Genomic DNA, 23,409 nt, shown 5'->3' with positions numbered 1-23,409 from the left:
TGGTTCCTGATGGTACGTATCATGGTTGAAGATCGGTGGAGCGGTTTATACAGACATGGTTCCTGATGGTACGTATCATGGTTGAAGATCGGTGGAGCGGTTTACAGCCACGTATTGGGCGGGCGTGTTTGTATGGAGGGCAATGAGTGCCAAAAATCATTATATAAACCATTGTATTAATAAAATGTCTCATGATTGTGTCATCTTCTCACTTTCCTTTATCATCCTACCTTGCCATCAGAACCTTGTTTTATTAGCTTTTAACTGATTATTTTATTATTATAAATCAAATTGTCTTAACTTGACATCTTTCCCAGCTCTGTCCCTCTGCTTAGTGTCCAACCTCTCATACAGCTGAGCTCCAGCCTTCACCATCTCTCTCTTTGTCCTCACTGTCCTCCCTCTCTCAGGCCAGTGATACTGAAGAACCAACACCAAGCAATCGCTCCATCAGACCTTCACCTCTGGCCTCCACGCTTCCACAATAACACAAAACGTCACAGTCCTGCACAGTCCACAATGTGGAGTGACAGAGACAGAACAAGCACGGCTCGTCCTCAGCATCGGGGACAGGAGCAGAGATCAGACACTGTAACACACACACACACACACACAATACACACACACTCACACCATATCCACACACATACACCATACACCACACACACACAATACACACACCCTTACACCATACACCACACACACACATACACACACCACACACATACACACGCTTACACCATACACCACACACACCACACACCTTACACCACACACTATACACACAAACACACCCTTACACAATACAACACACACACCATACACACTCACACCATACACACACACAATACACACAATCACACCATATCCACACCCTTACACCATACACCACACACACACACAATACACACACCCTTACACACACCATTACACCATACACCACACACTATACACACAAACACACCCTTACACAATACAACACACACACCATACACACTCACACCATACACACACTCACACCATATCCACACCCTTACACCATACACCACACACACACAATACACACACCCTTACACACACCATTACACCATACACCACACACACACACAATACACACACATACACACACCACACACATACACACACACGCTTACACACCCTTACACCATACACCACACACTATACACACAAACACACCCTTACACAATACAACACACACACCATACACACTCACACCATACACCACACACACACACATACACACACATACACATACACACAATACATACATTACATGAAACTTATTCTGTAAAACATTTTATAAATATTCAAATAGAAGATGTTAGAGGAAAATTAGAGGAAAAACATTTATTATTTAATCTGTAAGTCGGAGCTGTGCAGACGTCCTCTGTGCCTCCTATAGATCCTTCTAGGAACAAATGATTAGAACAAGAGAGGAGATGTTGGCTCCTTTTATCATTTTGTTTTAACAGCAGATTCCTGCATTCTTGATTTTCTCAGTGGAATGTGGAAAAGTTTATTAAAGTCAGCCCCCTGCTGCTGAAGAACTTCTCGAGGGTTCTGTTTCATCGGTCCTTTGTAACCGTCTGATTTGTAAAACAAGCCGAACGGAGGTTCTCTTGATTCGTTCTGATTGGTTCTGGCTGTCCACTCTTGCCATAGACAAATCACACGCCCCAGGACTTGTGATAAACAGGACGAGACCGTGTCTGACGGTGCTGGACAGAGAAGGAGATTACAGCACGTATTCAAATATGGAATGAAGACAACTATCTACAACACAAACACACACACACACACACAAGAAAAGTCTCCATTCCAGTCTCCCGAGTCCACACTCTGTTTTGCTTTTCCCTTCGACTGTGGACGAGTTGAATTAAATAGTGCAGGAGCAGCTATCTTGTTCCAAAGTCAAAGCTACCCATAATTCAAAGCAGCCAAAGGTCTGATCCACATGAACTACAGTGTGAGCAGGAACAAGGCTGAAAGCCCAAGTGAAACCAAAAGTCCATAATAAAACTGAAAATTTTTACTTAATTTGTCTTATTTCAAGATAACTTTATGTGGAAAAAACATTAAAACAAACATAACCTTGTTCATGTGTTAAAACAGGTCAATTCTTCATAATATTAAACTAGGATTAGCCTTACTATACAATCATGGCAAATTGAACAGAAAACTACAATTAAATTGCTAATCACATGTATTTATGTGGAAATAAAATATAGAAGATGTTTAATCTGTCACCATTTCATTGCTTATTCCCGAGACAAAAAGCATCAAAAATCTGAATTATTGTCTGATGAGACAATCATTGAAAAAAAATCATTTAAATTCACTGATGTGTTATATGTTCTAATCTAAAATATCATGAACATAACATTTTCAGTCAGACGTAATAAAACACAGCTACATTCGTAATGTCAACTGACCACTTAAAGGAGTTTTATTTGCATTATATGTTTTTTTATATATTTTTTGAGGAGAGTTTTTAAAGCTTTTATAATACTTTGAAAGTAGAGATATATTTTAGAACTGGCACTAAGCACATGCTACTTGTAAAAAGGATTTGCATACATTTATGAAAGAAGCGCTGTGCAGTTATCTGTATTTTGAAGAAGCGAAACCCACTTTTTTGGCATCTTTTATGACAAGCACCCGTAAATACAACATATGAGGAAACCCACGTTGAAGATCATGCTTCTTTCTTGTTTTATCTTTTAACTTCAGGTAAATCTTTAGAACTACTGCAAAAGCACCAGTTCCAAAACCGTGCTTGTCATGCCGCATCGGGTGCAAATAGAGATTTTTAATAATGCAACAGGGGCATGTAGCAGCTGTCCAACATTTAAAGCTTCCACTCTGACACTGTGGTCCTCATCATGAATTCATCATCTCAGTAAGTTACCACGGGGACGGTGAAGCGAGTCAGTCATCTCGCACTGCGGATGCAATGACCAATATACTGCAGTAGCCCGGTGTGAAGGACTGCACTGCATAGAGACAGAGAAAAAACACACACACACACACACACACACACACATTCTCTCTCTCTGTGTCATAAACACACAGTGCTATTCACTGTCTCTCTCTCACACACACACAGACCGTGTTGCTCCCACTACTCTGCATACCTGGGGAGGTGGAGGGAGAAAATTAGGCACTTTTTCTGGGTGAGTCATGGAAAGTTCCAGAATGGCTCACTGCTTACCAGAGCTGGCTGGACAACAGAGCTTCCCCCCGTGGCCCCGCCCCTCTGCATTCCACCAAAAGTGTGCACGCTACCTTCGGTCTGCATTAATCAACTTGAAAGTGCGTGAAAGAGGGTTGCTTCTCCTCCCTCCGCATGGCCACCAGCCTGACCTCCGGCTCACAGCGCAATCACGCTTTCATTTCCACATTCTTCCCCTGCACTGGAATGAAGCTTTTTGCTGGAATATAAGCATTCATGAGAACGAAGATTTCTGCAGGGGGTGGAGGCCTTCTGTGACTGGTCATCCCCAGCAGATGCGAAGAAGAGGAACATAAAGGAGTGAGACGCGTCTTGTGAGTGTTTGAATATAAATACCAGCATGTTCATGCTAAATAGAGCTGATTTGTTCTGAGGCTGGAGAAAGGACTGGCAGCAAAATCAGATTAGGGTCAGAGGACAAGTAGGTTCTGTCTGCCTTCATGCTGCTGGCGTTCCCACACTGTTCCCATGTGATGCGCTGCAGCCTGTCTTGGTGACTCCTGGGTTGTTCCTGAACATCCCTACCAACTTCCTCTCAGATGAGAGGGTCAAGAACAGTAACAATACATTAACATTAAACTGGTGACAACTCATTCCATGCCATAGATCAGTCTGTTCCATGATGTTGAAAAGCCAGAGGTTAGCTACAGGTTTTCTATGGTTGTTACCATATTATTTCACAAAATGAATCATTTCTCTGTGTTGTTCTGTCCCTACTTCCTTTATGCATGATTAAAACAGAATGAGGATATGTAAATGATATGTAAAATATATTTAACCTTCAATGTGGATCACGCCTGCAGCTTTCAACGTTTGATTGTGCATTGCAGAGGTTAATACATTTACATTTACAGCATTTATCAGACGCCCTTATCCAGAGCAACTTACAATCAATAGTTACAGGGGCAGTCCCCCCTTGGAGCAACTTAGGGTTAAGTGTCTTGCTCAGGGACACAATGGTAGTAAGTGGGATTTGAACCCGGGTCTTCTGGTTCATAGACGAGTGTGTTACCCACTAGGCTACTACCACCCTATACAAGATATTGGCAGATTTAAGCAATGCAATTGCAATTAAGAGATAAACTTGAGACCCTGCTGATTTTGTAAGTTTGCCCACTTACAAAGAAATGATCAGAGTCACAGCAGGGAAGGATGCGATCGCACAACTCCACAGAACAAACAGGGCTTTAATCACAAAACAAGACATGAAGAGTGGACATACCGGCGATGACATCAATACATTTATATCATACATACAGGTGGGAACAATCACGGTCCTCAGGAACACAAGACAAGGAACACACAGAAAACCTGGCCTGGAGTGCCAGGATCCCTTCAGGTTACGACAGGTTGGTTTATTTGATGAGTAATTACTTTCCCCACCGTATCAGGTCCTGAAACACTGAAGGTGAGCATGTGACTTGATTTCATGGGGCAGTACACTGTGCATTTTCTTTACGAAATGACACATTTATCCATAAAACTTAAGCTCCACATTGTACTAATGTTTCAATGCACTGTTCAACTGTTGTTGTCTCCATTTGGTTTCTCCTGTTAGGGGTCGCCACAGCAGATCAATCAGCCTGGTTCTCTTTGCTTTGTCCACTGTTCTGGCTGTGGGGTGAGGAACAGTAGAGCTGGGCCAACTCCAACCAGAGTGAAGTAGAGGGAGGAAAGATGGAGCAGCAGGGGGTACAAAGCCTCATTAGCAGCCAAATAATTGGTAGGAAAAGGCCTGTGACATACGGCCAGTGACCTCCAGGCAGAGGGTGGGGAACGGAGGGGAGATGAAGACATGAACCCCAATGGAGATGGATGAAGAGGAGACAAACAAACACACTACAACTGTGTGTGTAAAGTTATTCTTTCTACAGTAAAGATTGAAGCAGTGAATACATTTATTAATATGAATTCTTCTGAGGATTATTAATGATTGACCAGACACGCTCCAGTAGTAGGTGGGACTCCTGTGGGTCATGGCCGGCTACCAGGATATTAGTAACTCATCTCTCTGTATGTGTGTGTGCATGTGTGCGTGTGTGTGTGATTCTTGGCATGAAGTTCTGACTGCTGACCCATGAACAGTGGTTGAACAGTATTGTACCACCACGCTCTGTCTGTCGAAAACATGCCACATTTTAACAGCAATAATCAGTCTGGCCCTTCTGTACAACATTAACTGAAAATATAAAAAACATACATAGTTTTTATAATCCGTCTGATGCTACTTTCTAATCCTGCTCCTTTATTGTTAAGTGAACTCGAATCACCATTTCATAAGTACACAGCTAAACATCAAAGTACCAAAATAAAATAGTGGTGTCACATTTTAGATACATTTTGTTATTCATTTTGCTGACATTTATGGCTTTTACCAGACACCCCTATCCAGAGCAACTTACAGTCAGTAGTGACAGGGACAGTCCCCCTGGAGACACTCAGAGTTAAGTGTCTTGCTCAGGGACACGATGTTAGTAAGTGGGACTTCTGGTTCAGAGACAAGTGTAGCTAGGCTACTTCTACTCAGAATGATATCTGTTTCATTACACTCACTGACATATCATGAATTACTAATGTATTACTAATTACTATAGTGGTGTAAGTATAAATAAGAAGTGAACAGAATGGAGCAGGCAGGCCACCTTGCCTGTTCCATCAAAAAACGACAGAATCAAATAAACTCCCAATCTCCTTGCCTTGCACTCAAAAAACGACAGAATCAAACTCCCAACCACTTCGCCTTCCAAGGGTTAGAAGAAAAAGCAGCTTTTTCAAACGCTACACTACAGACAGCCAGGTATTGCACAACAACAGTTGCTGAACTTGCCTCAACACGACTTTTCTGTATCCATGTATCTATAATTAGGGGTTTACTTGGGGGTATAGTGGACACATGCAAATAATATTTGAGTTGAGTTTATTAACATCATACTTACTGATTCTTTTTCATGTGCACAGTGTTCACTGAAGATAAAGAGCATATGTGTGCAAATATGCACTTTTTTTTAGAAGTTACATTTCAGCTCGGTCCCATTTCCGCACCACACCAGCCTTCCATAACTGACTGGGCAGTTATTTTCAATCTTATGCATTTGTGTCCACTACTTCAGTGTGTTAAAATGAATAGACAATAAAATTCAAATTCAGTTCGGAGTTATATTGTTTTGGTTGAACTGTTAATTTAATGTATCTTGTATTTCATCTGTTTTCACATTTTCAGTGAGCTACAGAATATCCCAATATGTAAAGTATCACAATATATATATCATGATATAATCATATCGTGACCCATGTATCCTATCGTGAGGTCCTCACCAAGACACATAGGCCACAGTTCCCTTGGTGCTGCAGATGGACAGTAAGGCCATGTCGGGGGGCTTGTGTTGAGTATCGGCCGGTAGAAGAGGTGTGCACATTTGATCCATTTGTAGCGAGAAGCAGTGAGTCAGCTGCTCGGCTTGAATGGAGTGCTGAGCAAGAACGAAACCACGCTCTCGTGATGGGAGAGAGAGCGAGCTGGCCAGACACCCTAATTCGGGCCAAGACATAAACCGACAGGCAACCAAATTGTTGAGAGTGAGCAGGGAAGCCAAAGTAGGGTAGAAGCCTCATGTAACGTTCCTCCTGGTTCACTACTGTTCGGAAATAAGGTCAGGAATACCACCAGCACATCAACACCGTTTGCCAAGTGCTCTTTGTACATAAGTACATCATCTTTACTCAAAACCCCAGTGTGCGAAACAGTCCTAGAAAAACAAAGGTCCAGATAAACTGGTTAAAAACAACAACCAAAAAAGCAAAAAGAGGTGCAGTCCTACGGCGATAGCAAGTGTTGAGGCACCCACCATGTTGAAGAAACCCTCAAAGGAACACCCGCTCTGTGAACACCAGTGGGTGTCCTTATTGCCTGTGGAAAACCTTCGCAGATTGAAATCAAGATTCACCTCCTCCTCTAAAAAAAAAAAAAAAAAAAAAAAAAAAAAAAAAAAATATATATATATATATATATATATATATATATATTTTAGAGGTGGGCATAGATTAATTTTCTTAATCTAGATTAATCTCACTGTAATCTTGGAATTAATTTAGTTTAATCTAGATTAAAATGGCTCATTTGAATTCTGCCGAAGGCATTCAGAATATGTGTGCTTCCCAAATAATGACTAAAAGTAGGTCTTTGAGAACGGGTTTCTCAAGCCAGGTGGCGCATTAGACCATCTCCTGTTTCCAAAATGCATCACAAACTGCTTGAGAAAACTGTTCTACTATGATAATTGGTGATGAAAATAAATTATGTTCAATAAGATGTACTTGTGTTTACCAACTGTTTATTCAGTTAAATAGCTGCATCTATGTTACCACGTCACGTTTGATGTGGTAATTTCACAGTTCGAAGACTCGTTCTCGCCCCCTACAGTGCAATTCGGCTAGTTATACATCCGCGCTAAAATATCAAGGTGAAAGTCATCATAGTGTAGCGGTTCTTCTTCTGCTTTGTGTAACTTTTTGATTTCGTTTCTTGAACCACAAATGATGAGCTGACACCCAAGAGATTTTCTGTGCAAAGTGTATTCTGTCCAAAAAGCAAGGTCGCGTCAGAACATCGCGTCTTTCTGCACCTCTCTCTACAATATACAGTATTAAAAGAACATAAAAAATATTCACAAAATAACACACATATTCCTAATATGTACATAAATTAAAATGAAGGAAATAACTTTTTGCACACAAACCCCACGCACCTCTCACAGCTCACGCCATGTGTCCAAGAGACCTGAACCGGGTCTCAAAAACAAAATAAAAGTCTTTAGGAAATAAGAAACTAAAAGACACAAGAAAGAAGAAATATACTTATAAATCTAGTATAACCATTTAACTCCGGCACAATAGCTTGCGTAGTATAGACCCAGCTCCCAACTCAACTTTGTGAATAGATTAACGGCGATATTTTTTTTATCGCCCGATAAGAGTCTCACGTTAACGCAGCACGTTAACACTGGTAACGGCCCACCACTAATATATATACTAATATATATATGCAACTGGATTCACCAGTCTTCTTTCACCAAAGATTCTTTCTCCACATTCACCTCCACCATCCATAACAGAAAGTCTGAGCCCAAAAGTGTGAACCCAGCAGAATTTTCTGTGCTGTGTGACAGTAAGTCAGCAACTTAACATCATCAAACACCTGTTGCAGGACACATGCAACTGCTAACTGCTGAGCAGACAGTAAAGTAGAAGCATCATCCAAACTCTACCACCTGTGCCATGGAAGCTCCTCTATTATCTGTTACACCACTGACTTTAGTTCCCTCGGGGTCCAAACCAGGGAATGCAACATGTTAGGGTCTTGTGCTGAAATACAAGTTTCAGGTAAAGAGAGTCAAAGATGAGGCCGGCAAATCTTCATTTAAGCAAAGCTTATTAAGAGGAATAAAGTTGTTCTTATAAGATGTTACAATGTTGTTACTGTCCTACCTACTGTGTGGGTCTGATGGCTGGAGCAGCACATCTAGTGGCACCTTACAAGAAAACCTTCATTTAATGAAAAACAAGGCAGAGAGCATAAAGAGGTTGCAGCCTCACCAGGTGAGGAACGCTGGCCTGGCTCCCTAGCAACCACCACCATGTTTACACCAATGCCCACCATGCATACCCATTTCCAGCTGGGATCCAGATGGGTCACGGTCTCTGACTTTCTGGACTCCGGGGCAGAGGGAAATTTTATCGATCACAATTTTTCTGCACGGTTGGGTTTGAGGACATTACCTCAGGCAATTTCAGTGACCTCTGTGGATAGACAGAACCTTACCTCCGCCAAACTTCCAACTCATCGCTCTTACAACATGACCACTGACCTCCTGCCAGGCACAGTGCCCCACTGTGGTTGCTCGATATAGTGAAAGTGATTGTTTTATCATTGTGATACACAGCACAGCACACAGTGCACAAAACTAAACTTGACCTCTGCATCACCACGCCATGCAGTGTTGGGGATTCAACAATGACCTCTGGGATATGCTGGGCCAGTCATGTTCTCATATAGTCCCTGTTGGAAGTATAGTTGTTTTTGGCAGCCTGTTTTAATTTTAGTTTAAGTCTTTGCGTTGAGCTGTAATTTTATTTTTTATTAGTTTTAGTCACGTCCAGACTCATTTTAGTCTAGTCAACTTTCAGTTGACGAAAAGTCTGAAGTTTTGAAGCCCGTTAAGAGTGACATTACCAAGAGCAACAACTATTTATTTATGTATAGTCCAAAATCACATACAGTATGTCTCAATGGGTCAACTCTTCCCTCTCTAGATAGAAGGAAAAACTCCCTGGAAAACTCATGGGCAGAAAATGTCTCATAGAGAGACAGCTGGAAGCAGTGACATTGAGGCCCTTACCGCTGCAAAGGTTTCTTAGGTTCGCCAACTTTTATCAGCAATTTATCCGGCACTACAGTACAGTTACAGCACCCCCGACTGTCCTTATGAAGCCTACCACCAATCCCTTTCATCTTACCTCTGAAGCCATTCAGGCCTTCAAAATCCAGTCCTATACATTCAGCAAGGCCGATGGGCTTTATGTTTTCACCATCTCCTACCAGCCCGGAAGCCGATGTGCTCTCCCTTCAGGATGCACTCATTACTGAGTAAACTCTTAGGGCCTCTAAGGGGGGGTATATCCAAATCTGGGGTCCCCTGAAAAAAATTCTCTCTCTGTATTCATTTCCACCAGCCATAACACTGTGGGGACTCCTTGAAGTTATGAATGCAAAAATTCTATGTTTTGAACTAGAGCAGTTTTACAAGCGGTTTTTATGTTAATTCTGTATCTTTCAGGGAAAAAAAAAGAGGTGAAACTTGCGTTAAAGTTATTGTAAAAAGCTGTAAAGCAGATTTCAGTCTCCATTGCGGTTGAGCTATTTCTGTCTCCAGTCAGAGCAGCTGTGACGGGACTCTGGAAGCACTCTGGAGTCATGAAAAAGCATATGGAGGGAAAAGGAGTTGCATTATGGGGGTGCTGGATGACTGTTTTGTTTATAAAATGAGCTTTTAGTGTGTGTGTGTGTGTGTGTGTGTGTGTGTGAGCAAGAAAGGGCAGGAGAGAAAGAAGGTACTGTGAGTTTGTAGGAATGTGAGACTGAATGCATATGTTTAAGAGGGAGAAAACCTACGCTACCCATGATTAGTGTAGATTCAACTTATTTTTTATTACTTTTAAATGTAGAACATGCAAAATAATGGCCATGTGTGTTTAGCTCAGAGGAAGTTACTTGGTATATGAGAATGTGTGTCTTTTAGGCCAGATCTCCACTCTGCTCCTACCTGCACCACCCCAGTGGAGCTCATTAGATCGAGTGTGTGTGTGTGTGTGTGTGTGTGTGTGTGTGTGTGTGGCAGGGGTGCAGGACTGGAGACTGTCACACACAGCTCTACCCAGACAGAAAACGAAAATAAAGAAAAGAAGTGGAGAGAAGCAAGTGAGAACATTTGGACTGTGGGGGTGGGACAGAGACATGAGGTCATAACATCTAATAACTCCAGGATCTTGTGTTATGTAGCCTAATATTTACTGACATGTATGCTGATTTGAATATATATCTTCAAAAATTAAATATAAGATGTTAGAAAAATTGAACCACTGACCACATCACATTTCCATTCAGTGTAACAGTGCTTACATTTACATTTACAGCATTTATCAGACGCCCTTATCCACAGCGACTTTCAATCAGTAGTTACAGGGACAGTCCCCCCCTGGAGACACTCAGGGTTAAGTGTCTTGCTCAGGGACACAATGGTTGTAAGTGGGATTTGAACCTGGGTATTCAGGTTCATAGGCGAGTATGTTACCCACTAGGCTACTACCACCTACTACCACCAGTGCTTCAGATGAACACATGGTTTCCCAATAAAAAAAAGGGTTTTGTATGGAACTATTAAAGATTTGACTGTTGCAGTACTACCTCATCTCATGATTTGAGAAGCCAGAACCTCACTGTTGCCTCCTGAGGTACATAGTGGCATTACAGGAAAGACTGGCTGTTGCTAGCAGGTTAAAGGAGCCAGCTGTCGCATGGTAGCCATTGTTCTGTTTCCTCTAATTTCACACTGTGCTTGTCAGAGCCTTTAATCATTTCAATGTTGCTTTTTCCATGGTTGAAAATTACACCGATCTTTGAATATGAGCTGTTCACTGTGCTGTGCACTGTACTGCACTGCATTATTGCAGTAATGCGTAATCGCCTTAGTTCCTCGAGTGTTTTGGATACTGTTTTCTGTAGCCCACACACTGCTTACTTCTGCACTGGAACCCCACAAATGCCAGGAAATCTGTGAATATCATTAAACTGTTTCTATGTCTCCTGCTCATTCACGAACACACGGAAAAACCATAAACAGTGAAGGTTGTACATCTTCTGGTACAAGACAGGACATACCAATGTTTGCCATGAGGAAGTGCTCACATACAAAAATACATCTGGTAACATTTTACTGGTTTTGGTGTGAGTGCGGGGTTAAATATTATACAGACTCTGGCAAAGACCATGAACTGGCAAATAAACGTCCAGCCATAAACAGAGCATAACATCCTGAGCTGGAGATAAGGCTAAACATGCACTATTCATCATTCTTACATAGCTGGAATAACGTCAGCACTAAGTCATCTTTTCTTCACTGCTCTGAAGCTTGGCTGTAGGGCCCATTACCTCAGCTCCTCCGGTGTGAGAAAGAGGAATTCTGTTCATTCATTCGCTGCTCTCCCTCTGTCTTCAGACACACTTTCACACACTCTCTCTCTCTCACTCACACACACTCTCAGGAGAAGCAGTCTGAACAGATGAGAGATATTATCTGTAATCACTGGTACCAAATATGATATTCAGAAATGTTATGTATATTTTTCATGGGAAGAATACAATGTGCACAGAAAAGAGCAATTATCTCCACTAATAGCAGAAAAAGCTTGAAAGTTGAAAAGGATGCTGGAGAATGTCCAGCAAGTAATGAAGTTCATTGATATCAGATCTGTAACATGATCAGTTATACAAGGGACATCTTAGAGAGGCAGAGTCTCTCCAGTCTGTGAAAGTGCGTAAAAATAAAAAAATATGTTCCTCAATATCAAATGACAAAGGCTTTACAAATCATCTACAGAACATAACATCGTCAGACGATTCAGAGATATCTTTGTGTGTAAAGAAAAGCTGAAATTTCATGTGTTTTAGGCTTTTTTTCTGTAAAACTATGTTTGACCTTGAAAAACACACTTTTGCTTTTTGCTGAAACTACACTTTCCCACCAAAATTTTACATGTCTAACACTGTGAAACACTTAAGAGCATCATTTCTAACAGTATCCCTAAAGAAAGTGTGACATTTCATGTGTTTTCAGCTTTGTTTCTGTAAAAATATGTTCACTCATCAGCATGACAGTGACAATGACATTACTAGATGGGACTTGTTTTTACATTTACAGCATTTACCAGACGCCATTATCCAGAGCACCTTACAATCAGTAGTTACAGGGACAGTCCCCCCCTGGAGACACTCAGAGTTAAGTGTCTTGCTCAGGGACACAATGGTATTAAGTGAGGTTTGAACCCGGTACTTCTGGTTCATAGGCGATTGTGTTACCTGCCAGGCTACTACCACCCTGCCCGGAATAGGGACCAGGAATCCTTTCAGAAACTACTGTCAGTAAACACAATGAGTGCCGGTGTCCTCCAGATGTGGTTAGGAGTCTGGAGGAGTGAGCTGAGGCTCGAGACACTGATAGTTGGGACCCCACCACAACACCAATCCAGGGGACCATAAGAGATGGGCCTCGTGGACGGCCAGCCATGGGGAGCCCAGATGGATGGGTGAAGTGACGGCGACTGGGTGGTCGACCTGTTCTAGGGCGATGCAATGGTGGATGACAAATGCGCTGTCTATGAAATGACTGGTTGCCCCAGATTCTACAAACACGATGGTTTTTTGCTCTGGGTCCCCCATTCCAGGACGGCAGGTGAGGCAGGATGGGTCGCATAGGGCAGACAGCCCGGTGGTGGGAAGGTGAAGAGCAGTAGGTGCACAGGCCGAGTTGCGTGGCTTTCCCCAGGTTCTCAGGGCAAGGAGCGGGAGGCCGAGGTGGTGAGAGTGGAGGCCAGTGGAGGCCAGGGTGGTCAATGGGTGGAGGTGCCGGCTCCGGTGGTAAAGCTTCAGTAAAAGGTCAGTAAAGCTTCGCCGTTCCCCTCCGTTCCGCTCCAATGATGGGTTAATTACGGGTTGTGACAGCCATTCTGTCACAACTCGAGGGTGAGACGAGAAAAATGAGCAAATGATTAATTAAATCATTGATTAAATGCATGACGCGTCACCCACTTCCACGTTAACCAGGTCACATGACATTACACAGAAAGCACGGTTGTCACTAGTTATTTCTGTGTAGTCACGTGCGATTCAGGAAGTGTTGGCAAATACCGATAAAAAATGATTGAACATCCCAACTCTCACAGAACTCTGGGCTCCCCAAGTCTGCAAGGAGACAGCAGCCAATCAGAATAAAGCTCTGCTGATTTGGTGGCTCTGATGTTGGGAGATGTTTTGCGCCCCATAATTACGCCATTCTGTTCTATTGTCTGTCTACTGATAAGCAGCTGAATGAACCCGCATCTTTTGTCAGTTCTGAGACACTCATCTCACACACACACACACACACACACACACACACAGTAGAGTGACGAACGGATGTTGACCATGTTTATAGGGGTAATGGGATGACAACATGTCAAATACGCACATCAGCATGACACTCAAGCCATACCAACATTGTACTAACATGCACACACAGTTCCATACACACACTCTGCACATGTGGGGTGACTGTGCACCATAACTGTGCAAACACACATACACACACACAGGATTATGTCTCAGGCAGGTTCACCATGATTGGTGACATTTCTCCTTTTCAAGGTATGTATGGGAGCATGTGTGTGTGTGTGTGTGTGTGTGTGTGTGTGTGCCTGATAAGGAATGAAAGAATAAACGAAGTTCAAAGTTCAAATTTATTTTTAAAGCACTTTAAAACAACGCAGTTGACCAAAGTGCTGAACACAGACAAAAGAAACGAGAGAGACAGCGAATAAAACAATAAAATAATAATAACCACAATAAAACAGTCAAATTAAATTTAAAAGCAGGACGGGATTTGGCCGGCCTGATGTTCAAGGGCATTGCGTTCGAAAATCTTGGAGCAGCGTCTGAAAAAGCCCGGCCACCCCTAACTTTCCACCTTGCCTTACGGACGACTAACAATGAATGTTCTGCTGACCCGAGAGCACGTGGAGGAGCGTACGACTGAAGCAGATCGGACAGATACTGTGGGGCAAGGCCATGAAGACATTTACAAGCAAACAAAAGAGGTTTAAAATTAATCCTACCACGAATTTCCTATCACCACACAGAGCTCACCTGGTTGATGTGTTTCAGTTTGTCGATGATCTGGCTGATGACGGGCTCTGGAGATTTGTGGTTTTTCCTTGGGCCTGGACCAGGAAACCTGGAACAAAACAGACGATGAGCTGCTCACACATACATCATTACAAATAACTCAGATGGTTTAAAATTTTACATTCACTTCTATTCAGTGGTGGGAGTGTTCAATTTATATAGTTATTAATTCAATATAAATGTTGATTTACACACAGCCAGTCATCAGTTTGTAATTTAAAACACCTGGACCAGTTCTGAACATTAATAATGCAATTCAAACAACGAACTCCATCGCCATCTAGAGGCAACACTTCTCATTCATTTAGAACTAAACCGGAACGACAGACTGATGGACACTGAACAAGTCTGGTGGGTGAGAAGGAAATGGGTTTCAGGTTTGACGCTGATAGGATACAAATGAATAGTGCACCATATTACCTTATTTGTTTATGCAAATTTGAACAGATGAATTATGATTTTTCTATAGAGAACCACTTACAATTGCTGAGTGAGTGTTTAGGCATGCAGCCAGTGTGTGTCTTTCACATTTATCTACGTATGTGGAAATGCTTTTTTGTATGTGTGTCCTCTGGGCTGCTTTTACAGCTCATTAGCCTCTATTAAAAGCTAATTAGTGCCACTCTGAGCCACGTGGAAGAGAGAACCTTCCATCAGGGGCCGCATGGTGGTGCCACAGTTAGCGAAGTTTGGACCTTTCTCTGGCATGGGTTTCCTCTGGCTTCTCCAGCTCACTAGGCAACTCTAAATTGTCCCCAACCTACCTTCCTTGTGGAAAGGGAGTGAGACTGAGCCACAACTATGACTGGGTGTGGTTTTTTGAGCATTTATATTATATTATACTATACATTTGTGATAGGCCAGGTATTAAGCAGGTCTCGACCATCTTGTCATCTTGGCTGGTATACAAACAGATGGATGCACAGTACGAATGTGGTTTATTTAAATGGTTGACAGAGACACCGTTATGAACCATTTTCTCACCTATCCTTCTTTGTTCTCACACAACACACATCAAGTGAGCAGCGACATCATTCAGTACATTTACAGGAGGAAAAAAAATCCACTATTCTTAAAAGTTGTGGTATTGAAAGTGAAGTGATTTTCATTGTTAAACACTGCAGCACGGCATACAGTGACACAGTGAAATGTGTCCTCTGCTTTTAAGCATCAATCTAAGTGAGCAGTGGGCAGCCATGACAGGTGCCCGGGGAGCAGTGTGTGGGGACAGGACCTTCATCAATGGCACCTCAGGATTCAAACTGGCAACCTTCTGATTATTAACCGCTAGGATTCCTTAATCTTACAACCCTTCCTTGAGTGGCAATCAAACCTGGGCTGTGAGCGCTGAATCCTAACCACTTGATCACCAGGCACATTTAAAACATTGCACATTAATTTACCCGTTACCTGTAGTAAAAGGTATAATAACTAGAAAAGGGACGTCTGTGAACAGTGCCATAAAAAAGGTTACATAACAAGTTCAACTTTTGTGGAATGGTTAAAATTATAAAAAGTTAAAAGAGTAGATGAAGGAACAGGAAGAATGGAATCGTTGTTGAATTAGTTAATTTCATGGAATAGGTGAAATTGTAAAACTTTAAAAAGATGAGAGGTTAAAATTCTTTTTGTGAAATTCGTGAAAATTTAAGATGTTTGTCCTTTAACTGACATATTAACACAAGAAATTTAGTGACGTTTACAGCATGTTAGCATGCTACTGCTGGCATGCTAAACTTAAAAAAATGTTAATGGCCCATGGTCACGATGCGTCACATGAAATTTGGTGACATTTGGAGCATGTTGCAAAAATGACTTAGTGACTTACGGTAAATTTAGTGACATTGGGGACATGTCAACTATTTTAGTTGGATGACTGAAAATGTTGTTCCTCTTTAAAATGAATAGGCTTCAATGGAATGATGGAGGGATGAAAATGAGAAAGGACATGAGTAGAGAAAGGTTGATTCTGGTTGAATTGCATACATTGGTTGAATGGATGAAATGTGTGGTGGTTGGAAGGCAGTGAGTGTGACCACTGTTGCTCTGTAAAATGCGTGGAGCTTAATGAGAGAACAGAGGGATGAAAGGAGGAGTAGTGGATAGGGGGATGAGGGGAGAAAGGTTGGTTGTGGTTGAATTGGTCACATTAGGTGAATGGTTGAAATGTGTGGTGGTTGGAGGGCTGAAAATGCATGGGAGTGAATGTGAGGATGGAGGGATAAGAAAAGAGAATGGAGGAATGGAGGTGAACAAATTAAAAAGAAAATTAAGTTGACTTTAGAAGAAGGTGTGTATCAAGTTTCATGCCAAAAAGCTGGCTTTCCAAGCCAAAATAATAATTATATTAGGTCACACCCCTTTCCACACTACCACACCCCTCCTCCGTCTAATTAGAAATAACCTGCTACTGGTCAAGACGTCCTAAATTATCTGGTGCCCCGGGGAGGACAAAAAGAAAAGTAACGTTACATTAATTATGACGTCAGCTCTTCATATTGTATATCAAATATTATAAATATTATAAAATTCTTTACACATATAAATGTCAGGGGAAAGAACGAAGAACAAGGTATGATCTGGAACATTCTGGACCATGACCCAACCTCATATAAAGATCATTTCTCAAAAGTGTCAGTCCCATCCCAAATCTTCATTACATCAAATGACATTTCCGCAGTAAATTATAAATCATACAATCCCTCATGGCAGATCATCACCCAGGGTTAATTATAATATAAATAATGAAGAGAACTGCTTCGTTAGGGACATATGAATATCGATGTTCTTGTGTCCCTGGTTAATATCTTTCTGCAGGCTGTTAACAGGTTAATACTCATGTGAATCTGTAACATTCGTGCCACCTCCGCCACGCCCCCAGCGGTCGAACTCTCCCATGTATTAGTGTGTGTTCTTCCGGGGCTCACTAGCACCCTGATTATTCCCACCTGTTCTTCATCACAGGTAAGTGGTGATAATCACGGGTGCTTAGTGGGGAAATGACTTCTGATCGGTGATTGGTTAGTTTAGCGGTAATGGGTCTGTCCACTCCTCTTTATAACCAGGGGGTCCCTTTAGTCCTGCGTTTGGTCTCCCTCACACAACCAGAGTTTATCGCCGCACCGCATGCTGTCTGTAACGACAGTGAACCCCACGGTAGGACTGGAACTCTACTCTCCCCTCTGGGCTCGCTACAGCTCCGCCACGCCGAAGCTCCCGGGTCTCCCCTGCTCTCTCTCTCTCTCTAATAAAATACTCATTTCTCATTTCAACCTGCGTCCTCCATTTATCACCAGAGCTCGAGGGGAACGTGACAGTTTCCAGGTCATATATAGTTACTGAATGGCCTTGGAAACTTGATATATCTAAAAAGCTTTAAACAAAGCCATTTCTCCAATTCTCATCTGGACCTTTGTGTTCAGTTTGTGAATAAAGTGTGAACTCCTGTACTTCATTTAGCCAAATTGTGAAAAGTGGAGCATTGGCAGGAAGGAGAAATTTGTCTCTGGACTGTAAATGAATATATGAGCAACAGCAGTGTCAAGATTATGTTCAATCAAAAATAAAGACTAAACTAAATTTGTCTTTGCCACTATATTTAAATGAAGTGACTGTCATTGTGAAACACAGTGAAATGTGTCCTCTGCTTTTAACCATCACCCATGGTGAGCAGTGGGGAGCAGTGTGTGGGGACGGTGCCTTAATCAAGATTACCTCAGTGGCACCTTGGCGGACCGGGATTCAACTCTGCAACCTTCTGATTAGGAGGTCACTACCTGTTAGGCCACCACTGAACTTTTTTTTTTCTCCGAACAGGCAATAAAAGTGTGGGGCTCTGCATGAATAAAAGAATGTTGTGGATCTCTGGGAGCACGTTTAAATCATCCAGAATGTCCTGGCAGTGAATTTTTCAATAATCTTTTTGATTTATATAGTTGCCTGACGCTGATCACAATTTGAGGGGTTCGGTTTGTCCACCTCCTTTCAGGTCCATATCAAAAAATGGAAAGTTTCTATGCCAGAGAGGCAACATTTCAATGTAATGATCTCAGACCGACTTTGGTGTGTCTTCCCCCATGCAGAGTAAATGGTACCACGATAACAGGGACCGATTGTTTTCAGTCAGATCCATAGAACAGCAGAAATTGTGTTTTTGGCCAAACTGAGCACTTTGGAAACCTGTGACTTACCAACATGAAAACTGCCACAGCAAAGAAGAAAATGTAAAGCAGCCACTGCAATAACCTCCCATTTTATTCTTAAAGATCGAGCTCATCGTTAAAGATATAGACAGCTATAAAGTGGTTCTTTCTTATTTCGCTTTTTACTTGCAAACAAGCATCTACCTGCTGCATTGAGCTCCAGTTTGAAAATAGTGAGATATCAAATCATGAATACTGAAAATATGAAAAGTGAGAGGAGTATCTGCCTGGTCTGCATGGTCCCTGGTGCCTTGTTAAAATCTCACAGATGAACTTGCACTCTGCAAGCGAGTAGAGGCCGGTCCGTTTATGGATAATTCTACCTATATTCCTCCATTTCCATCTCTCATCCTACAGCCCAGTTAAGCCCTGTGGGGTTTCTCGGTCCAGCTGACATGCCTCGGCACCCTGAGGCAAGTGCTTCATCATCTGCTTGCAACGTGGCCATTTTCCTGTCTGGATCTCAGCTCTCTACATGCTCATACATGTAGAAACACAGAAGAACCTGCCCACACATTCAATTCCTCAAAAAGACACACACACTTATTACATACACATTCATTATGATGCAGACACAGTTTTAAAAAGGGACGAACAGGAAAAGATGTCACTGTTAGTGGCAAATGATGATCTATGGAATTAATAAAGCTGTTATATCATATATCACAAAATCCAATCCTCCAGGATCAGGAAAGACTGCCTAGAGCTGTGCTTCATTCTCACCACATCAGGGACGCAACATTTTAGAGGGGCTAAATAGGTAGATGGATTGAAAGATAGATATCTTATTGACCCCAAAGGTAAATTCAGTCAATTTAGTCAAGCCTTTTGGGGCAGTGGTGGTTTAGGAGGTAAGAAGCAGACTGAGGTCCCCTTAATGAAGGCACAGCGCTGCAGTGCTTCACAAGGACTTTCACCCAAAACTCTCCTGACCTCCTTCAAGCTCTCCTTCCTACATTTACATTATATTTCTGGCATTTACCAGACGCCCTACAAGCGACTTACAATCGGTAGTTACAGGGACAGTCCCCCCCCCCTGGAGACACTCAGGGTTAAGCGTCCTGGTCAGGGACACGATGGTAGTAAGTGGGGTTTGAATCTGGGTCTTCTGGTTCATAGGCGAGTGTGTTACCTGCTAGGCTGCTACCACCCCCTGACCCATCATTCCTATGAGCCATTGTCATTGTCAGTGTTCACTGTTCATTCTGGATGTGGAGTCACTCCACATTTTTCTATTGTACTTACATTCTTCATTTGCTATAAGAAATAAGTGTGTTCGTTTTTGATGAAAAACACCCCAAATAAAATCCCTTACTTGTCAGTCATTTCCTGTCCGTTCCAGCAGAGGGAGGTGTTGAGCGGCTGCTCCTTCTGGTTGCAGAGAACATGTTCCAAGCTACTGTAGAACGATCCAAAGCTCCTCAAACGAGTCATGAACTCCCTGCAGACAGAGAGAAGAAGGGTGATGACTGGCGGACCCCGACCAAATTAACCTTGTTAATGAGTCCCTCTGTAAGCCTCTCACACACACACACACATGCACACACACACACACACACACACAAAACAGCCCCACTGAGCACAAATAAACACACAATCACACAGATACAGTGTACTGAGAAGCTGGGAGGGGACGGGACACTCACTGGAAATATTCAAATCAGGTACCTGCGCCGACCGGACAGGGTCTCCTCGGGGTGCTCCGAGGTCACCGGCTGTGAGGTGCGGGTTATGGGGCGTGGCAGGTCGAGGGCCACTGCAGCAGAACGGGCTGTGCGCTGGGGTGTGTTCGCACACACACCACTAACCTTAGACACACAAATAAGCAAGGTCACACTGAAGACACAGCAAACAGTCCCCATTCCTGTCTTGTCCTGCGGCAGGACGGATTTTCATGACAAAGACGCCCAGTCATTGTTTCACTTGTTCCTTCTGTACTCAGAACACTCAAGCAACACCCTGAATGCAAATGAGCCGCCTGGATGGGACAACATCGTGACAATAAACCGGTGTCCCCCCCTTCTCTCCCTGCTATTCAGGTGCAATAAAAATGCAAATGCCTCTTAATGATTTGCCGGTGGTTTAATTTCCCCTGGGATCCCTGATCCTGCCGTGTAATGTTAGCAGCTAATTGTGCTCAGCTCGCCTTAAGTGAATAAAGCCGAGCGGAGAATCCTGATGCCATGTAGTCAGGAGGACGCCGTCATGTATCCACTCGTGCATTACATCCCTGGGGTTACATTACGTGGGGTCACTCAGAGACACCGAGCTGCCATGCCGGGATTTTGTGGCTCAGCTGGATGATTTCCCGGCACACATGAAGGTTCACCTCTCAAAAAAAATTAAGGCAACACTTAACCAACACAGTATAACTCCAAGATGATCATACTTCAAACCGTAGAGTTAGGAAGCAACACTGCTGTTGTGCGGTTAGAAAGGCGTGGTTCTGCAGAGGGTGACAACAGACCACTTCTCAGCTCCTGCGCTGTTTTGGTCACTTTTGAACGCTGGCGGTGCTTTCACTCTAGTGGTAAAGGGGTCATCTGAAGGGGTCTTCTGGTTCACAGGCGAGCGTGGTACCCCACTAGGCTCTACCACCCCACCACATCAATGCGAGCTGTGGAAACAAGGTCTTGCGTAGAGTCCAGAGCATGGAGGCGCTACAAGGAGACAGGCCAGTACATCAGGAGATGTGGAGGAGGCCGTAGGAGGGCAACAACCCAGCAGCAGGACCACTACCTCTGCCTTTGCGCCAGACATGAATCCAATTAAGCACATCTGGGACATCATGTCTCGGTCCATCCACCAACGCCATGTTGCACCACAGACTGTCCAGGGGTTGGAGGATGCTTTAGTCCAGGTCTGGGAGGAGGTCATAAAGGCACGTGGAGGCCACACCCATTACTGAGCCTCATTTCCATTTGTTTTAAGGACATTACATCAAAGTGTGATCAGCATGTACTGTTTCTCCACTTTGATTTTGAGTGTGACCCCCAAATCCAGAGGTTGATACATTTGATTTCCATGGATATTTTTTGTGTGATTTTAAGTATTTAATAAGAATATTTCAATCATTCAGATCTAAGACGTCTTCATTTATTTGAGCAGTGTATTTAACACGGTGTTGAGATTATTCTGTTCCTGCTATTTTCACTTGTGTAACGTTGTCTGGTTCTGCCCATTGGTTTTGTAATTCATTGAGAAATTGGTGTGGAAATGTCCAGTGATTGGACATTAATTTGCAGTTTAACAGGCTTTGGTGCTCGCAGTAGACATCCCATCAGCGGATAGCAGACGTTAAACTGTAAGCACCAATGACAAAAAGCCCATCCTGCAAGTCACATTTACAGCATTTACCAGACGCCCTTATCCAGAGTGACTTACGATCAGCAGTTACAGGGACAGTCCCCCCCTGGAGACACTAATAATAAGCAAGTGTCTTACTTATTATTGCCTATTACCACCCAAGTTAATGTCCAATCACTTTCACACAAGTGCAGACTGATAGCTCCGCCCACCACCGCAGTAAAACCACTTCAGATAAAACACAGGAAAATAACTCGTGCGTTGTTCTCTTTACACACGAAACATGTTCTGAAAACGTGGCCCAAAAACCGTGGGATACGCCCTAATATTTATTACAAGTTCAACACATATAAAATACAGCAACACACACACATAATCTGACTAATATCAAGGCCCTCAGACGGGATCGATATAACCTTTTGCCATCATGATACTTTGAGGACATTTTGAGAAAAAGAACATAAGTATATTAACAGTTGTTTCTATAATAAATATAATACAAATATTTGGATTATTGGAAATATTTGGCATCCATGGATTAAATGTTTCTTTATAAAGCAACTGCAGAGAACCTCAGCTCTCGAAGATTAGACTAACACACACACTCGCATACACAGCCTGTTTGTGATCTCTCCAAAAATCAATAGGACATTTTATACACACACACACACACACACACACACAGATTTTCGGTCAATGACACTACTCTCTACATCTCCATATCTCTCTCTAATGCAGCTCCAGCTCGGCTTCATGTCCTGATTAATGCTGCTGGTTCCTCTCACTGCATTTCTGTTCTCCTCTCTCAGTCCTTGTGGGACTTGGGATGCTCCAGAGAAACAGAGAGAAAAAGAACAGAATTAAAGAACACGCGGCTGACCCAGTAAATAATCACAAATCAGCATGTACACGACCACGTTTTAAAAAGAAATATGTCAAATTTCTCTTTTTAATGTTAAGCTTATGGAATCTAAACTATAATCATTCATTTTATCATTGAAGCCTTTTTATTAAGTGCATATTCTCGCCCATACAATCTTTCAAACTGAATTTGTCTGCGTGTGTGAAACTCTCCACATGAGTCTTTATCAGTAAATTGCAGCCTCTGAGTTCACACTCACACACAGGTACCCTTGCACACATCCTTCCACACCAAA

The 23,409-nt window shown here is 42.6% G+C and overlaps 1 protein-coding gene and 1 long non-coding RNA gene across 4 annotated transcripts in view; one reads left to right on the top strand and one right to left on the bottom strand.

Annotated features, from left to right (window-relative positions):
- The window catches only part of gpc3 (glypican 3), an 81,601-nt gene that overhangs the window by 15,709 nt on the left and 42,483 nt on the right, over nt 1-23,409 (bottom strand). For all 3 annotated transcript variants that reach the window (XM_028959854.1, XM_028959856.1, XM_028959855.1), the window contains exons 4-6: nt 20,615-20,754; nt 20,262-20,387; nt 14,706-14,793 (exon numbers count right to left, since the gene is read on the bottom strand). In XM_028959854.1, the coding sequence (XP_028815687.1) occupies nt 14,706-14,793; nt 20,262-20,387; nt 20,615-20,754 (354 nt within the window). The remainder of the gene's footprint in view (nt 1-14,705; nt 14,794-20,261; nt 20,388-20,614; nt 20,755-23,409) is intronic.
- Nucleotides 3,314-6,392, top strand: LOC114767932 (uncharacterized). The gene is made up of 3 exons (XR_003743005.1): nt 3,314-3,567; nt 4,513-4,602; nt 4,812-6,392. It is a non-coding gene; the product is annotated as an uncharacterized LOC114767932 (long non-coding RNA).

This window comes from Denticeps clupeoides, chromosome 18 (genome assembly GCF_900700375.1).
Source record: "Denticeps clupeoides chromosome 18, fDenClu1.1, whole genome shotgun sequence".
Taxonomy (NCBI): Eukaryota; Metazoa; Chordata; class Actinopteri; order Clupeiformes; family Denticipitidae; genus Denticeps; species Denticeps clupeoides.
The sequence above is the reverse complement of the archived record's forward strand: the minus strand, read 5'-3'. Positions and strand labels throughout refer to the sequence as shown.